This window comes from Homarus americanus, unplaced genomic scaffold, assembly GCF_018991925.1.
Source record: "Homarus americanus isolate GMGI-L3 unplaced genomic scaffold, GMGI_Hamer_2.0 scaffold36734, whole genome shotgun sequence".
Taxonomy (NCBI): domain Eukaryota; kingdom Metazoa; phylum Arthropoda; class Malacostraca; order Decapoda; family Nephropidae; genus Homarus; species Homarus americanus.
In genome coordinates, this window is record NW_024733126.1 from 2745343 (window position 1) to 2762922 (window position 17580).

Genomic DNA, 17580 nt, shown 5'->3' on the forward strand with positions numbered 1-17580 from the left:
AAGTTTCAAACTAAAATAGATAATATAATTGACATTGCTGGATTCTCAGAAGATTATGTATATTTTGAATATAAATGTCAAGTATATTTTGTACAAAAAATAACATATTTACTCAGAATAAACTTTTTATATCTAAAATTTGTATGTCTAATGCAAAATCTATGATGTTTATATTCAAAATGATCATCATATTAAAGAATTCCAGCAATGTAAATTATATTCTGGCTAAGTAATTTGTATGAATTTTTATGAGCCAAGGCAACAGTCAGGTAGGGTGGGGGTGGGGGCGACCTAAAATAGCGCTTCGAGCCGACACTGCATCGCGATATGTAAAAAATCAGCTATGAAATCACTTGGCGCAGGCACAAGAAGATATGGTAAAACGCTATGAAAACCGCCATAGGCGGGTAATACTGTACTGAAAAACTGTTTGAACAGATAGACAAACATACAGTAATTAACTGGATTCATTAAATATAAGTACAGTATCTGTAGACCTTTTGCTGAGAACTTGGGAGTGTAGTGAATTTAGAAGCAGATCAGTAATATATACTTACAGGATTAGACGAAAAGGATGTTATAAGAAGCTATCAAGATGCAGCCAGTAATGACAATCATGTGATAAGTTATGGTTGTGATAGTAGAGAAGGTGGTGCTGAGAATCTCAGTGGTGTTGGTTTATGCTAGCATTATTTTTTTTAGGACAAAAATTTAGAGCTTACAGTTTCAATAATAAATTGAAGTGGTAGATACTTATACTTTGTCATACCAATGAACACAAAAAACATTTCTATAATTGTTTCTGTAATTTAACCTGCAACTACTTTCTAGTTCTACTATGTGTGGTGATGGCAATTAAATGTTGCAGTATATCCTCAGTTGAGGCCTTACTTTTGGGAGTGTTACTATTTGTGGCCAGTAGGTCGCTTGAGAGCTATTAGACATGTCACTACCAAAAACCCTTATTAGTAGTCCACGCTTCTCATAAGGTGTGCAGAGATTGACATCAGGGTATGTTATCCTAAGTGACAGTGTTGTGTTAAACCCAATGGAACCATTATTACACTCCCACTCAGATCTGTACAGATCCGGGGTTGTCAGAAGGACCAGAGGAAGTTACATCAGTAATTAATCCTGAGTTCCTGTTGCAGCTAATTTACTAAGGCTTTCCTCTGATATACCTGCTACCTAGTAAGAACACTTTATTTTGCTTATACTTATTAATTGTTATTATAAAGTTTTGGTTTTGCTCTACACTTTAAAAAAGATGAGTTTGTTAATGTTCAGGAGCCAGCATCCTGGATTTCTTTCATTATTAATCATTTTTCAAGTTTTAATTATGGATGCAGCGGATAGTAAGTTTTTGATATCTATCAAACCAGTCAAGCCAGATACTGATATCCAGCAAAGCAGGCCAGACTGATACTAGAAAACCACTCAGGTTGATACTGATATCCAGCTGATAGCAAAAGTTCCATGGATACTGATAGTTGCTGGATATCTGGTGCATCCTGTTTTAATGGACAATTTTCTTGCACATAACTCCCGAAGGACTAGTGGTATAAAGCCAAGTGACGGCAGGGTTTTTTATTAATGTCTTTTGGGGAATTCTTAACAACTGCTGCCATATTAATAAGGTATACAGTACTGTATTATAGTAAAAAACTGTTCAATCTTTATCAGAATAACTCAGCTAATGAAAAATAAATAATCTTGCACATAAATCCTGCTGTCTGTGGACAATGTTGTGTACAGGACTCCCTTGTTTTGGGAAACAAAAAAAGTAGAAAACTTGATATGGAACTTCATATTGTATTTATCGGCTCCAATAATAATCAAATGGTTTCAGGAATTACTCTCTGTATTCACTTTATTACTAACTAGTGACCCATGTCACACATTGAGCAAGTTTAAAGGGAGCATCCTACTGAAGCACAAAATTCATAATAATTGATCAATCAATATCATTTTCTTCCAGTAAAGCAGCGACACCAGATTCATGTTGTTATACCCCTGAATTGGTTCCCGCCTAAACCTCAATACCTGATTTTCCTGATATTCTTATGCAAGTTCTTTCTAAATCTATATCTCCGCAACTTCTCACTACATTACGCTGAAATTCACGCGGAATATAAGTAATTTACTCTCTTTGAATGTGGCATATAGATATTTCTTGATATCACTTTTTGTTTTAGGTGCATGAATTTTTTTCCTCAGTTACCATTTTTTCTCCAAATATTCATGAAGATAAATCATCATCAAATAATAAACTAAGCCAAATAAAAAATCGATATGTTCAGCTATGCACAGTATGTTATTCTACTACCTGTATTTTTATTTTTTTATTTTTACTAGAATCGGCCATAAATGGCTGAGCCTTAGGGATTTGAAGGTTAGAAAACTTTTGAGATATGGGCCCAAGCATGGTGGCACGAAAGAGGAAACACAGTCAAACTTGACTCCCGCTTTCTTTGATGGGTAACTGCAGCCCAGACTCTGGTCCTAAGCAAGGAATTAGCTGAGAAAGGTGCAAAAATATTATTATAAATATTTTCTACAGCTTGTGCTACATAAACAAAAGGGCCCTCTTATTGAAGGAGGTAGAACAATCATGCAAACTACATAAATATTACAAAATTATGCACCAAAGGAGGTCAGCAGAGAAATATAGGCAACAGCTTTCCCTAGGACTTTCAATATTTTAATAATTCTTCCGATTTTCATCAGATTAGTCGAAGCTTTCTTAATACTGTACTTGGCTCAACTGTACACTTAACACCTGCTCCAGGGTAAAATAGAACAATTTTGTTGGTTGGAGACAATGTAAGATCCTCTACAATAGGCTGGTTCTTAGTTTCTGAGAGCTTGCCTTTTATTACAGGTTCTGGTACTTCACTTGTGCATTGTATGTACTGTATATGGGTTGTCCTTGATGTGCCAACATGTTGCCTCGAGCATCTGTGATCCCTTTAGATTGTTCTGGGATATTTTGGCCTTTTTTTCTCTTACGCAGTGTTAATGCCAGAGTGAAGAGCACTGCCTCTAATTGCTTTGTTATATAAACTTTGTAATCCTTCTCATTAACTTAAGTCAGTACTGTACATAATCTCAATTCCCCTGCGTTACTTCTCCAACGGGCTTCTTTACACTTAGTTTCTGGTACATCAGTCACTGTTATGACCTATGTTATGACCAAGTCTTTGAGAAACAACCCAATCCCACCAGCCTCCTTGGGATGTATTTGTGGTGCTATTCAGTTTTGTGACTAGTCAAGTCACGAGAGATGTGTAGAAGCAGCTGCATATCTCACAATTGGATCAAAGACTAGCCTGTAGGTAACTCCTAGCTTCTAATTTCAAATTTTATGGTAATGGTTACTTCCAAACAGGGTCACTAATCTTTTTGGATTAGACTCAGCTGTCATAGCTCTAGATTTCCTGGTCCAAACCTAAACTTATGGTGGCACTTTAGTAGTAAGCTATTCATGGACTTTGGCCATAAAATCAATTTCCTGGGTCAAATTATCATTTAGGAAGGCTGAGCTTCCTTATTTAAGATGCATTATGTATGCTTTATGGGTCACCACCTCCTCCTCAGCTGGTTTATGTTGCAAGTCCCCACAAGGCTATAAATACTAAAATGAAGAATAAAGTATGGATGCCTTTTTATGACTCGGGATGAGTGAGAGATCTAAACTCCCGGCCTCTTCTATTGAGCAAACTCCTAAATGACCAGGAAAATGGGGATGGTTTAAGATGAAACAAGCTATAGAGTTGTTCTCCAAATGATCGCTGAGACATCCTCTGAGAGGCAAAAGTAAATTTGTATAAATTTGACTAGTTGGTTTGGTGTATTGCATTCATTGCTAGCGTTGCACATTGTCCATTTGGTTAATGTCACTTGTCGACAAGCATAGCTCACCTTACAGGGGGGTCCCAGAGTCATTTAAAATTCCTTACGAATGACCATATACTTAACGAGGTCCAATAAGGTAAATTATTTTAAGAATCTGACATAAATACAACTGGTGCTTAGTATTTATATTGGAGAACTAGTTTGCGTGGCGAGAGGCGGTAAGCATGGTGGGGAGTGAAGCGTCGCCGGTTACACGCCTTTGGAGAGTGTTGTACGCTTTACCTCACTGCATTAATGTGTGTGATGCAAGTGATAGTAGTGCATCCTAGAAAAGGAAAACAATTACAATGGAACTGAGGATGATGTAATTAAATGCTTTACCCACTGTCGTTGGTAAAGCATTGGGCTTCAGTCGGTCAACGGTCAGAACAATTTTGAAAGACAAATGGAAAAATCTTGGATATATAAAATTATCTATACCAGTGCACTCAACTGTGATAACAAAATAAAGAAGTGGATTGTTAATTAAAATGTAAAGATTGTTCATGTTTTTTTTACAGGAATAGCCCACCCGGGTACAGGTCATCAACCCACAACAGGGCCTAGGGGGCAAAAAATAAGAATAATTAGAAATTAAAAATAGAAGAGAAAAAGACCAAATTAATTTACACCACGAAGATGCTGGAAAACCAGCTTTTTTAAGTCAGACATTGTATGAGTATGGAAACACAGAAGAAGGCAGAGGATTCCTCAGTTTGGCTGTGTGAGGAAGAAGGATATACTGTAACGGGTTATTCTAGTGTGACTGACATCCACAGAGAAACGGTGGGCACTGCGGGCAAGACGAGCTACGAGCCCACGGCCTTGCCAGTGGTAAACAGGATGCCTAATCCACCAAACATTGCACATTAAAATACCTATAAAAGAGAGAGAGTGAAGCAATATTGTGGCGAAGAGAAAGGGAAGAAAGATTATCAACTAAAGAAGGAGAGTTCTTAAGATGAAATGCCTTTGATTTCACCCTATCTAACAGATGGACAGAAGAAGAGCCACCCCAGATATGAGAGCAGTACTCCAAGTTAGGACGAATGAATCCCTTGTATACTTGAATCAACTGCTCAGGAGTGAAGTAGCTACGGCATCTGTATAGCATTCCCAACTTTTGGGAGGCAGCTTTATCAATGTTGTGGATGTGTGATTTCCATATCATATTAGAGGAAATGGCGAGGCCTAGCCTATCTATTTTAGATTTTGGCAGAATGATTGCATCCTGAAATGTGATTGGTGAGAAATCTTTTATTTTGGAACATGTAATTGGTAAATACTGTTATTACTATTGAATTTAACCGCTTCTACCTCTTATTCAGAGATGCTGCACAGATCTGCATTGATAGATGAATCGATATCAGCTCTAGTTTGAGAATTAGGGGGAAGGGAAATATGTGAAGAGGAGTGAAGAGTAGAGTCATCAGTGTAAGAATGGATAGAATTAATCGTAGTGTGAAGTAAAACATTGATAAAAAGAAGGAAGAGAGTAGGTGAAAGAACAGGACCCTGTGGGACACCACTATTGGTAGAAAGAAAGGAGATCGATCTCTCGACAACAACTGCCATGGATTGGTTCTCAAGGAAGCTAGAAGTTAGAGAAAAAAGTTGGGGAGAGAAGCCCATAAGAGGGAAGCTTAGAAAGCAAAGACTTTTGCCATACCCTGTCAAATGCTTTGGAGATGTTGAGGGCCATGATGAAAGTTTCCCCATAATCCCTAAGAGAGGATGACCAAAGATGGGTGCAGTAGGAGAGCAGATCACCAGTAGATCTCACCTGGTGAAAGTCATATTGGTGATCCGACAAAAGAAAAGGCTTTCAAGGTGACGGAGAAAAAAAAGAGTTTAAGATAGTTTTGAAGAGAGGGATGAAGTTAGGGCAATGGGGCGATAGAGGGATTAGAATGGCCCCTTCTTCAGGATGATCTGAAAAAAGGCAAGCTTCCAAAAAGAAGGAAAAGTTTGGGTTTTGAGGCAAAGGCAAAAGAGGCGATGCAAGCACAAGGGACAGAGTTTCAGCACACCTCCGAGAATACGAGAGGATATTCTGTCTGGCCCGTGTGCCCTACTCACATCCAACTTGGATAACACACCAGCAACCCTACTAGTGGAGATTATAGGAAAGTGCATAAGTTCAGTAGGAGGAGCAGGAGTAGGAGGGGTAGAGTTGGAATCGTCTAAGGTGGAGTTAGAGGCGAATTAGGTGCTGAAGAGTTTGGCGTTATCAGGGGGAGAGTTGGCTATAGAGTTACCAGGTCGGAAGAGAGGAGGAAAAGAGAGAGTGCAGAAGTTATTACACAAGTTTTTGGTTGAGGACCAGAATGATTTACTAGAAGAAGAGTTAGTCAGGTCAGCGGTCTTTCTTTTTATAAAATTCTGCTTTGCCCTACGAAGAATAACTTTACATCAATTCCTAGAAGTAATGAAAGAGGAGTGGGTAACAGGAGAAGGAGATACTGTTGTTTCATAACTTAATATGCCCCTATCTCTCCCTACATGCAAGAGTACAGGAGAGATCAAACCATGATTGTTAAGTGAAAGTTTTGGAAGAAGATGGGATAAATGCACTCATACCACTGAGTATAACCCCAGCAATGCTGTCAGCACATACCGATGCTTCCCGAGTGGAAAAGCAACATTCATCCCAGGGAAAGTCGGAGAAGAATCCTAGCAAGGATTGCCAGTTTGCCCTACATTAGTGCCATAGTTGACATTCATGGGGGGGGAGGTGGCCATGCTCAGTTTGATTTAATAGAAATAAGATTGTGATCAGAAGACCCTGAGGGGGCAGAAATTGGAGTATGAACAGTGTGAGGTGTCGATCTGGGACATGTGTTGGGTGTTTAATTATTTGTTTCAGATCATTAAGTTAGGAAAGAGAAAGTGCCTCAACTCCACCTGGGTCACCCCTTGCAGAGTCAAGCCACTCTCTGTGATGTACAGTACAGGGTACATTGAAATCTCCTAGGTAGAGGATCTCGGTGTTGGGGTGTGTGGATAGCAATGACTCATGGCAAGAAGTGAGTTAGTCAAAGTTTTCCAAATAGTTGGTAGAGTTGGGAGAACAATACAGTATAAGAAACAAAGAAAAATAGTCATAGTTTGAAGAGATATTTTGAGCCAAATGGCATCATTCAAGATCCGTGATTTGAGCTATAGGTGTATGTGTGTTGCAGTAGGCTATACACCTCCCTTAGAACGGAAAGAGGTATAAAGGTTGTAGTTGGAGACTTGAAAAGGTTTGGGTGAAGTTGCTTTGGTCAGTTGAAGTTCAGGTAGCAGTAAGAGATCGGGGGAAGAGGTTAATAGGTATCTACAGAAGAAGAATTGTATCTCGGGTCATGAATTTGGGAAAACTTACGTGTGAAAAAGCTGATCCTCCAGCAACTGCAGTGACGTCAGTTGAGACCCCAGTAGTTTGATGATGATCATAAGGCCCTGGGGTCCACAATCTTCCCGACCAGTGTGACCCATCCAAGAAGCTTCCGCTTTAATATTACAGTGATCCTCGTTAACGAGATTTCGGTTAACGATTTACCTTCCATAAGATTCTTAACTTCGGTTAACGAGCAATCCTTCTATTAACGATTTTCTTACGAGCTGACCTCAACATGTTTTCGCTTGCATTTGGCGGTCCACCAGCTGTAGTATTAGTCCGCAAATACATTAATCGGTTCTAGGGCTAAATTTCTTACTTTAGTAAATATCAAGAAGTTTATACCCAATATTTTTAAAAGTTTAATATTAAATTTTTAGTCATTTTAACAATTATTGAACATAATTGAAGTACAGGAAACTAGTTTATGTGACGCTAAACAGCCTGTCAACACACCAAACAAGCCGGCAGCTCTGTGTCTTTTCAGTGGAGGTAACATCTTGGAGACTCTCTTCAACTAGACGGTTTTTTCTGTGTTTCCAAGCAAATTATTGGTCATTTTGAAATATATTTTACATATTGACAATATATAATGCAGTGCAGTGTTGATTTAAAGGAAATAATCTTGAATTACACCAAGAGAACTAAAATTTTGGAGAAATGGCACCATGGGGTGACTTCTCTTCCACCCCAATGCCTTCTTCTCCCTCTCCTCCACCCCTTTCTAATTCCCATCATCATCATCATCATCCAAGAGCCTTCTACATACACATCTCAAAGTAAGTGTACTTTACTACTTTTTTTGTTGATTTCAGGCAATTTTCGGTGAGCTGGAACCAATTACCCAAAAACCCACTGAACAATGGTTTCGGTTAACGAGTTTTTCGGTTAACGAGCAACCTTCTGGAACGAAATTTCGTTAACCGAGGGACCACTGTATTGTCAAATGATTTCATAGGAGAATGAAAGAATAATGAGAAACTTTGTATATGTTGTATTGTCAATAGTAAGAGAGACAATTGAGACCCTCAAATTGTGTGAAAGTGAGGCAGAAAGACAAATCAGCAACCTAGGACTGGGTCACAATTTTTTTGATGCCATATGGGAGCAGGGTCTACCATTAGACAACACATTTTGCTTCCAATATCTTCCTAGGAAGTAGTACCTTCCTGTTTGATAGCTGCCTTTTACCTACAACCTGTGAGCTACCTACTACGTGGTATGTGGTCTTTGGCCATGGCTATCTTGTTACATGAGGTTTTGGTACAGAAACCATTTTTATGTAGAAGATCCATGGGAAAAAGTCCTCTTATCTTTTTGTTTTGTTTATGTGAATTGCATCTATAAAGATTGTGTATCAACAATTATTTAACTACTGTATCAAGTAAAATACATCACTGTATATCAGTGGCGGCTCTTGACTCTAATTCGTGGGGGTGCTGCTTCAAAAATTTTTTAAGAATTGTTTTAATATTGTGTAAGACACACATACACACAGAAATACAGTAGGTATATATTTATATAATGATAAAAATAATAAAATACTAAAAGTATGGTAAAAATAAAAAAATAAAACATTTAACACTTACAGATAAAATACTCCAGTCTAGCTTGATCCAAATTTATTTAAAAATAAAATCCATTCTTTTTTTTTCTTTTTGAGCAAAAAGGTCAACAACTTTCTCATTGATGTTTGGATGACTGTTAAAGAAAATTTTCTCCTGCTGAAATTATTAAAAGTATTTAGCCTTTCCTGATTCATAGTGCTCCTCAGAATAGTTTTTATTCTTTTTAATGTTGAAAGCAGCTACTAAAATTCTGATGTATCATAGTAACTGTCAAGAGATTTTTAACAAATGGTAATCTCACTCAAGAACACCATCTAAATTATTTTCCAAGATAAAATTTCAGCAGGTTAATTAACCTGCAATATTCACATATTGACCTAATGTAGAATACTCTAGGTCTAGCGTCAAATTTTACTTGTCAATCATGTGATATGCTTCAGTGGTCAATCCTATCTCTTCTGTAGGCAATGCCGTCTTAAAACTAGTGAAGCTTTTCTAGCTGAATAATTTAGCAGCTACTAATTGTTTAGTGAAAGAATATCTCCACTATATCAACACATATGCAGTCACATATTTCTTTGCTTCAGCCATGAGCGCCTTTGAAGGATTCTCGCTGGTACTTCGAGTTTCTATTTCTATAAATAACAGCTTTGAAATTTGTTATATATTCAAAAAATTTAAACACATCACTTTCGAGACTGCACTTTGGTTGTAAATTACTTCAACATGAGGCATGATCTGATGAAAGAGTTTCCAACCACAGAAATACTATGAATTTTTCATTATTCAGGTAGTGCAAAATTCCTGTTGCTTCTGAAATGGTTTGATCTGCAATTACCGCTTGACCGGATTTCTCAGCAAGGCAGCTTTAAAGGTTGCAAATTTTCATGAACTATGTTCACGGTCCGTATGTTGTTCCACCTTTGTAGAGGATGTATGCTGAATGCTGACGCTCATATGCTTATTGAGAATGGATATTATTGTGGTGATTCGAGAAAAATGTTGGTATTACAAACGTTAGAGAAAATATTTTGAGTCCCGCGAATACTTGCTGCATTTCCTACCAGATTCAGTTGAAAGATAACAGTGAACGAAATGCATTATTATAAACTGCTCTTTATTTTGCCCGGACGCCTCTTTTTAGCCTTTCATGACATTTGCACCATCGTAACGTCTGAGCTATCAGTTGCCTCATTTCTTGAAGAATTATATCTAACTGCTCTAGAATACATTTTTGATATGCCATCTGCAGTTTGATTTCTGGAATAAAGAATTCCCCAAAAACACTCAAATATTTCTTCTATTCAGCACGTACTGCAGAACAATTACTATTTGAGTGTGTTCTGAAACTTGTTGTGTCATCAGCCATGACAGTCAGCTAAATGAAAGCTTTTTATCTCTTTTCTTGGGCCACTAAAAGAACAGTCGTTGGGTGTACGGAATACATTTATGACCTTCTTTTGCCTTGATCTTGTTTCAGGAATACTACCCTTGAAGCTCTGGAGAGATCTCGGTTTTGATATTTTGAGTACAGCATCAGCTAATAATTCCCACCAGAAACTTGTGGTTTTAGACTCCTCCAAAGCTTTGAAAAGTGCAGAATTCCATGTTAAAGGCTTATATTGCTGAAAAAAGATCAGGGCAAGAAGGCTCATCAGAATGGCGTCAGACACCCCATAACCGTCAGTAATTGGTCTTTATCTCATCATGATATATCTGCAAGCAGGCAGTCATGATCTCATTCTGAATAGTCTTAGAAACACCCTAATTTGATTTGTTTCTGTAAATGTTTTCAATCTGGGCTCCACTTAGAGGCCAAATTTATTAATCCCTAAATACACCCGATTTACTGAATCATCTTTTTCATCATGTGCACGTAGTTGAATTTCAAAAGTTTCCACAAAATGTACGTGCTCATTGTCTTGATAAAATTTCACTGTTCTTGGTAACCTTCCTGTTGTTATGCTCATTGGATCGAAGTCTATAGGCTTCACTCAAGTTTTTTCTTTTTAATATTTACGCTCCTAAAGTGATAGTGAAACCCACGCTTTCAATATGCTTCTTTGATTTTCATGTTCTTCTGGCTCAAACTTCTTTCAATTTGTTTATTTTTAAAGCCGCTTTTGTCCAAGCTATACTACCTCCAATTCCAAACAACAAACACGGAAAAACAAAATAATGTATTTTTACTTCACAACCACAGAGTCAATTTTTCCTTTTGGTACCATTCTGAATGAAAGCTACAAATAATTTCCATTGTTGCTTATTCCCGCTGAGATATTTGAATATCGTGTGGGACGGCTCTTTGTCTTAGCAACTTTCTCAAAGAGACAGCTGTAGTTCTAGTTGTTGAAGTTCACTCACTGTCACAGAACTTGTTTCGTGGGGAAACAAGGAGGCCATGTTTAATTACTTAATTCATATTCTTCTACACAATAAAGTTTCTGGAAAACAATGAATACAAAATGTAGCCCTATGAGTATGAATCATACCATCATTCGGGGAAAGTTTAACGCTATTCGTTATCATAGTATTTGAATGTGATAGATGATGTGATATCACATATATGATATCACATCATCTACAATATATCACATTCAAATACTTGATATAGCAGACGGGCGTGTAAGCACCACACATGATGATGCGTGAACACTACCTCCACACTCGATAATCAGATCGGCACTGTGTGATCCACAAAGGTTTCCCCATTTCCGGCTTGTTTCCAGGACATGCACAAGATGTGTGCAACAAAGTTAAACGCCGCTTTTGAACTACAGCGAGTAAGACAGTTCCACATACAGGGATTTTTGTTGTTTTCTCTGAATTAGAGGATGCACATTGACATTAGTTTAAGGATTATTGATAATAGTTTCTTTAAATATCTTGTACAAGTATAATAAATAAACATATATGATGTATTATATTATATAATACAGTACATATATATCGGTGAAATAGGGTGCTGCAGTTCCACAGTGTCACCGACGAACCGCCACTGCTGTATACTTGGTAATTAATATAACAAATATTATCGTACATTGAGTTTTCCTGAATGAAAGGGTGCAAATGATTACTAGGAACTGATTATCATGAATACACAAGTTATTCTGAACTTTCTTGTTATGATCCTTAGCACTGATCTTATGGTTAACAAAAATACAGTCAACCCTCGCTTTGCGGTCCCACATTCAGCGTTTCCACTTTCTAGCGGTACCCTGCAACCGGAATGCTCACATTCGCGGTGCGTGTACCCTTCTGTGAGGAGGCGGCTGGCGAGCAGCGCCATTTGGATCCAAACCTCCTGCCATCTCCGCCATCTGCCATGTTGTGTAAGTGGCGCGAGCAGGGCGCGCCTAAGGTCGCCCAGTCATCAAAACATTACAGGTTCTTCACCTCCACCCACCACAGCGGCCCAAGTCGGTGATAGTGATAATTATAGTGAGGATATAGACTTGTATGGACTTTGAGGGGTTTGACAAAGAGGCCTGCAAGCCTCTGTGGTAGATAGTGATACAATTGATACAAGTGACACAGGTGAGGGCCAATAATCTGCTCTCTGCCTCGAACCAACCCCCCATCCCGTGTGCCCAGCCATCTTTTCTACTAATGTAGTAAATACCTAATATTATTGATATTTCTCTTAATTATTAATTGTGTGTGCATACCATCATAAATTAAGAATTTTTTTACTACAACGTGGGTATTGTGTCTGAAAAAGTGGAGCTTGGGGGTCGGCCCGGTCTCTATTTCAATTAATCCCATATGTTATGTTGTTCACTTCTGGCGTTTCTCACTTTCCCTGTACCCTGTGGAATTAACCGCGTAAGTGAGGGTTCACTGTACAGTATTTTCATGATTTAATAAATAATTTGAGCCATCCTACGTTAAATCAAAATTTCCATTAAATGAACTTTCGTTATTTACTTAAGTTCGTAAAACCGAAGTGTGATTCCGTTAAATTCCATGCCAGATCCTGCTTAGTGCATGGGATTTGTTTATATCGCTCAGTGTGTCCTGCCGCTGCAGCAAGTGTTGTTCACTGCTACTTCTCGGTCTACATCTTGGTCAACTAACCACTGTTCTCAGACATCATGCCGAAAAGCTAGTCTCAGAAAGGAAGTGTGGGGAGAAAGTCAAAAGAGCGGCTATCAGTTGGAAAAAGTTTGAAATTATTGAGAAAATTTAAAAACAAATGCCAACCCCTAGTTTAAGGTAAGCCATGGGTAATGTTTTTAATGTTTTATTTACATATCATGTCTGAGGTGTCTCTATAGGTGTGAACATATTAATGGAATTAATCAGGACTTAACTAGTTCACTAAATTGAGTGAAAATAATGGAAAAATTCTTCCGCTAACCGAGTTTGTTATATTGATTCAAATCGAGAGTACTGTATACTGTAATTATCCACCAATATTGAACTTGGATATCTTTTCATTTTATATTGTTATTTTTTCTTTACAGTGAAAATGTACATATTATAAAAGAGTAATGTTTTGTGCACTTTCAGTTGGTACAATGGGTAACAAGCTGTTCATCATTGCACTAGTGGTCGCCTAGCTGCCACCTTATTAATATCCACATAAGAGGTCAGCTTGGTATGTCGCTATGAGTTGGTCAGGGCTTGTCTTCATGTCCAGCTGTTACAGCATACTGTATATAAACTTTGGTCTCTCTTGCATCTCAGATAAACTCCATTATAGAATTAAATTCTTTTCTGTAAATGGTTGTACATGCAGTATTTTGCTACTTAAGAAAGGATCTTAGATAATTGTGAATAAATTAGGAATACATTTTCTACTGATTATCATTTTGCTTATACAATATTGTATCTTGGATGTGTGGCATATTTGATTACTGTACATTACTGTATTATCATGTCCGCTCATCATATAGAATTTTCCTGAAAATATAGACAATGTTTTTAACCAAATAAGAGTGCATTATGTTGGTATATTTGGCTTGGTGTGGAATTTCAATATGAGTGTAGAATTTTTTAGTCATTATTAGCTTATTTCTTATATCAACTTGTACTAATTTTTTTTTTTACTAGGAGAGACGCAGTACATCTTCTATGCAGAATGGTATGATCCAATGTCAGCCACAGTGAAAAAATTTCAGTTGAGCTTCTTCCCAAGGATAAGTCTGTGGAGATGGTAAGAACCTGAAGTAAGGTAGTTGTGCATAATATTATTCTTGATCTTGTCTTATATGTTGTGTAATCTTTTTACCAGGTCCATCCATAGTATCCTTGTGTTTATCACTGATCACCTAACACCTACCATTAATGCTGGAGTATACCATAGCTTTGTGCTTGTCTTTAACCTTATTCTACATATAAATACAGTCAGTTCTGCTATAACGCTGATAGTTGTGTTCTTGTAAACTGCTCTAGAAATTGCAGAATAGAAATAACAGGGCTTATGGAGAAAATAGGGTTAGGTGTAGATTATCAAATAAAAATATTTAGTAGTTAGCCTAACACAAAGGATAGCACAGTCTAAATATATGATACATTCATATCTAATAATGAAATCATACAGTAAATGTTACACTTTGAAAAAATATGAATATAACTTGATGGGGGAAAAGGGTGATGCTGAGGTTGAGGTGTCATGCAGACAGGATTTGACAGTTGTCATCATCAGTATCAGGTGCAGTTTTGGTTGCATGGGAGGGACCAAAAAACGTCTAATTCCAGAAGTGGATGGCTGTGGTTCAGTGTCTTCAGAATGTGGCTCAGACTGTTTAAGTTAACTTTAAAAAAGACGTCTAGTGTTTGATGCTTTGTCTCTTTCACAAAGAAGCTGTTCATAAGGTGCCAAAAAGATTTAACACCACTAACTGCAATCCTGCTCCGATCTGCATTGACGTCATTGTTTTCCAAGAGTTGCAACTGCTTATCAACTTCCCTCAGGATAGAAGACAAAAGAGAAGTGGGAACTTTTTGGTTTTGCATCCTGCACTTCATCATCTTCGCATCTTCTATTTCCCCAGCAGCAACAAGTTGTTGTAGATCAGCTGTCTTCACAGTGGGACTCGAGCAGTCCCTCAACATCGCACTTTCCACTTCAGCAAAGCCAACTTGCTTTGTATAGAGAAACATAATTTCTTTTTTATTTTTGGGAGTCTGATGCATCAACGCCTGTAAAATCATGAATTAAATCTGGGAGGCTTCTGCCAAACTCCACTCAAGCAGTCCTTACTTAATCACCCCAGGCCTCAACAATGATGTCAATTGCATGCTTGATGTTGAAACTTCCAAAAACTGAAGAACACTGGCCTTATCATCTTTCCCAGTAGCTGCTGAAGAACACTGGCCTTATCATCTCCTTCCTCAGTAGCTGCTGAAGAACACTGGCCTTATCATCTCCTTCCTCAGTAGCTGCTGAAGAACACTGGCCTTACTCCTTCCTCAGTAGCTGCTGAAGAACACTGGCCTTATCATTCTTCCTCAGTAGCTGCTGAAGAACACTGGCCTTATCATCTCCTTCCTCAGTAGCTGCTGAAGAACACTGGCCTTATCATCTTTCCTCAGTAGCTGCTGAAGAACACTGGCCTTATCATTTTCCTCAGTAGCTGCTGAAGAACACTGGCCTTATCATTTCCTTCCTCAGTAGCTGCAATAAGTTTAAATGTATGCCTCAAATAATAGGCTTTGAAGGCTGCTATTACTCCTTGGTCCATTGGTTGAAGGAGATGTTGTATTCAGAGGTAGAAAGAGCACTTTGATATTGTCAGAAAGCTCAGCAATGGTGGGAGCGGCTTACATTATCTAACATGAGAGAATCTTAAAATCTATATTCTGCAATAACTTTTAAAAACATTTTCAAAAACATCCACAAGAAGGTCAGAAAATATTTGTCGCTTGTTAGATGTTCTTGGGTATTAAGTTCTATATACAGGAGACATCACAAACACTCTGTATAGTTTTGTGTCTTGCTTTACTGGATAAGAGTATGCATAACAGAGGTGGATAGCACTGCCCCTAGCTAAGGTCCTGGTCGAATCACCATAGACGCATTTATGGCAAGTGATACATTAGCAGCCCATCACATTAATTAAGCGCAGGGATATGGTAATAACATTGCCACACGCCATAGCTAGGCTGAATAAATATAAATGGAGCACATACATAATATACATAAGATAATACATAACTGAAAGATACATAATATACATATACACCTCCTTTCCCCATACCATAGCAAAGTCTTGAGCGACCTTTTCTTTTCTGATCCGCTTCTTGAGCGCTGGAGGGACTTCTATCACTGGGAAGGGTATGGGACTCAACACTGGTATGGGCCATAGTTGCATTGTTACGGGCGGAGAAAACGGCGTTCCTCCACCACACACCACCACTGGGTAAACCGCATTTGGTAGTCCATGGACTGCCGAGACTCCATGACTACGCCCACTTGTCCCAACGTAGGGAGGTCGGGTCCTGAACACGGACTTGGGCAGCCGGCGACCAACCTGGGGAGAGAACTGGCGCGGGTCATGAAGCGGCGGCATTTATCGTCCTGAACATCGCTCGCCGCGGCTCACATCACAATCTCTCTGTCTTAGGGCCTGCCACTCCTTGGAGAAGGATTGAGGTGAGCAGGGACACAAGAACGGCGGGCGCCTACAAACCTGCAGGGAGCGCCCCGTGAAGTTGGGTGTTATGGAGTTCAAGAAGACTCGGTCAAGGCCCGCAGTCAATATTCCCTGTGCGGCCACCTATGATGAGAGGTGTCAGCATCGGACAGCAGCCTCAGCGTAATGCCAGACTATGGTAATGGGGCGCGACAACACATGCCGACTCATCGGGGTTTCAAGGAACGAGCAAAGTCCCGCTTAGAATCCGAGGCCCTCCGGCCGGGTTCGCAGGCGGCAGGAACGCCCACGCCACGGAAGTAGTGGGCGAACTGCTGATGGTGGCGGCAGACGCCGTGGTTGGCTACGCCTCTTGATGAATAACCGCCAACCAGAGACGGTCACGATAACCAGAAGGACTTTCCGACACACAGAAAAGCCCACACAGACCCAAGGCGGTAAGGTCACCGCGGCTGGGTACCTGCTGCTGCTGGGTTGTAACACGGCGCTATACACCTGGACAGCATTGGAGATGTCGGGGTCGATGCCAGGCCGGAACACAGTCTGTCGTGCACGTTGTTTGGTGGCCTCAGCTCCACGGTGACTGTCGTGAAGGCGAGCCAAGGCGTGGGGACGTGATGCAGCAGGGACAACTACCGAAGGAGAGGTGTCACTGGCCAGAGGTAGGGGTAGGGCGGCAGCAGGGTAGTTGCTGCTCCCTTCGTGCGCCCTGTTGGCGTAATTTACCTCGAGAATCGGTGTTGGGAAGTCCTGGGAGATGATGGCCAACTCTTGACAATGTCTGTAGGACAGCAAGGGAGTCGGGACACCATTATGCACGTCAATCCAGGCCTGACACGACCTGTTGCCAAAGGTGACATGTGCATAGAGTGAACCCAGGGCTGGGGCCATCTGTGAACCATCTGCCATAAAGCGGAGGTCCTCGGGAGGTGGTCCTAGATCGCTTGGAGAGAGCCCCAAGCATCGCAAATGCTGGGGACCGATGACTGTAGCATCAGCGCCGGTGTCGGGCAACATCTGAAGACGGGATGGCACACCGCCGTAGGTCACGATGACGCTGATGTACTGGGGGGCTTTTGTCCTGGGATGCGAGGAGTACACCCTCCTAAAATGGGTCGGGCTTTGTCCAGGGTCG

The 17580-nt window shown here is 39.7% G+C and overlaps 1 protein-coding gene across 3 annotated transcripts in view; it reads left to right on the forward strand.

Annotated features, from left to right (window-relative positions):
• The window catches only part of LOC121869302 (nucleoside diphosphate kinase 7-like), a 203835-nt gene that overhangs the window by 54070 nt on the left and 132185 nt on the right, over positions 1-17580 (forward strand). Inside the window, exon 1 of one of the 3 annotated variants that reach the window (XM_042370551.1) lies at positions 13901-14002. The exons of the other annotated variants lie outside the window; for them this stretch is intronic. Coding sequence (XP_042226485.1) covers positions 14000-14002 — 3 coding nt within the window. The 5' untranslated portion in view covers positions 13901-13999. Of the gene's footprint in view, positions 1-13900; positions 14003-17580 lie in introns of those variants that run through there. 3 annotated transcript variants of the gene reach the window in all.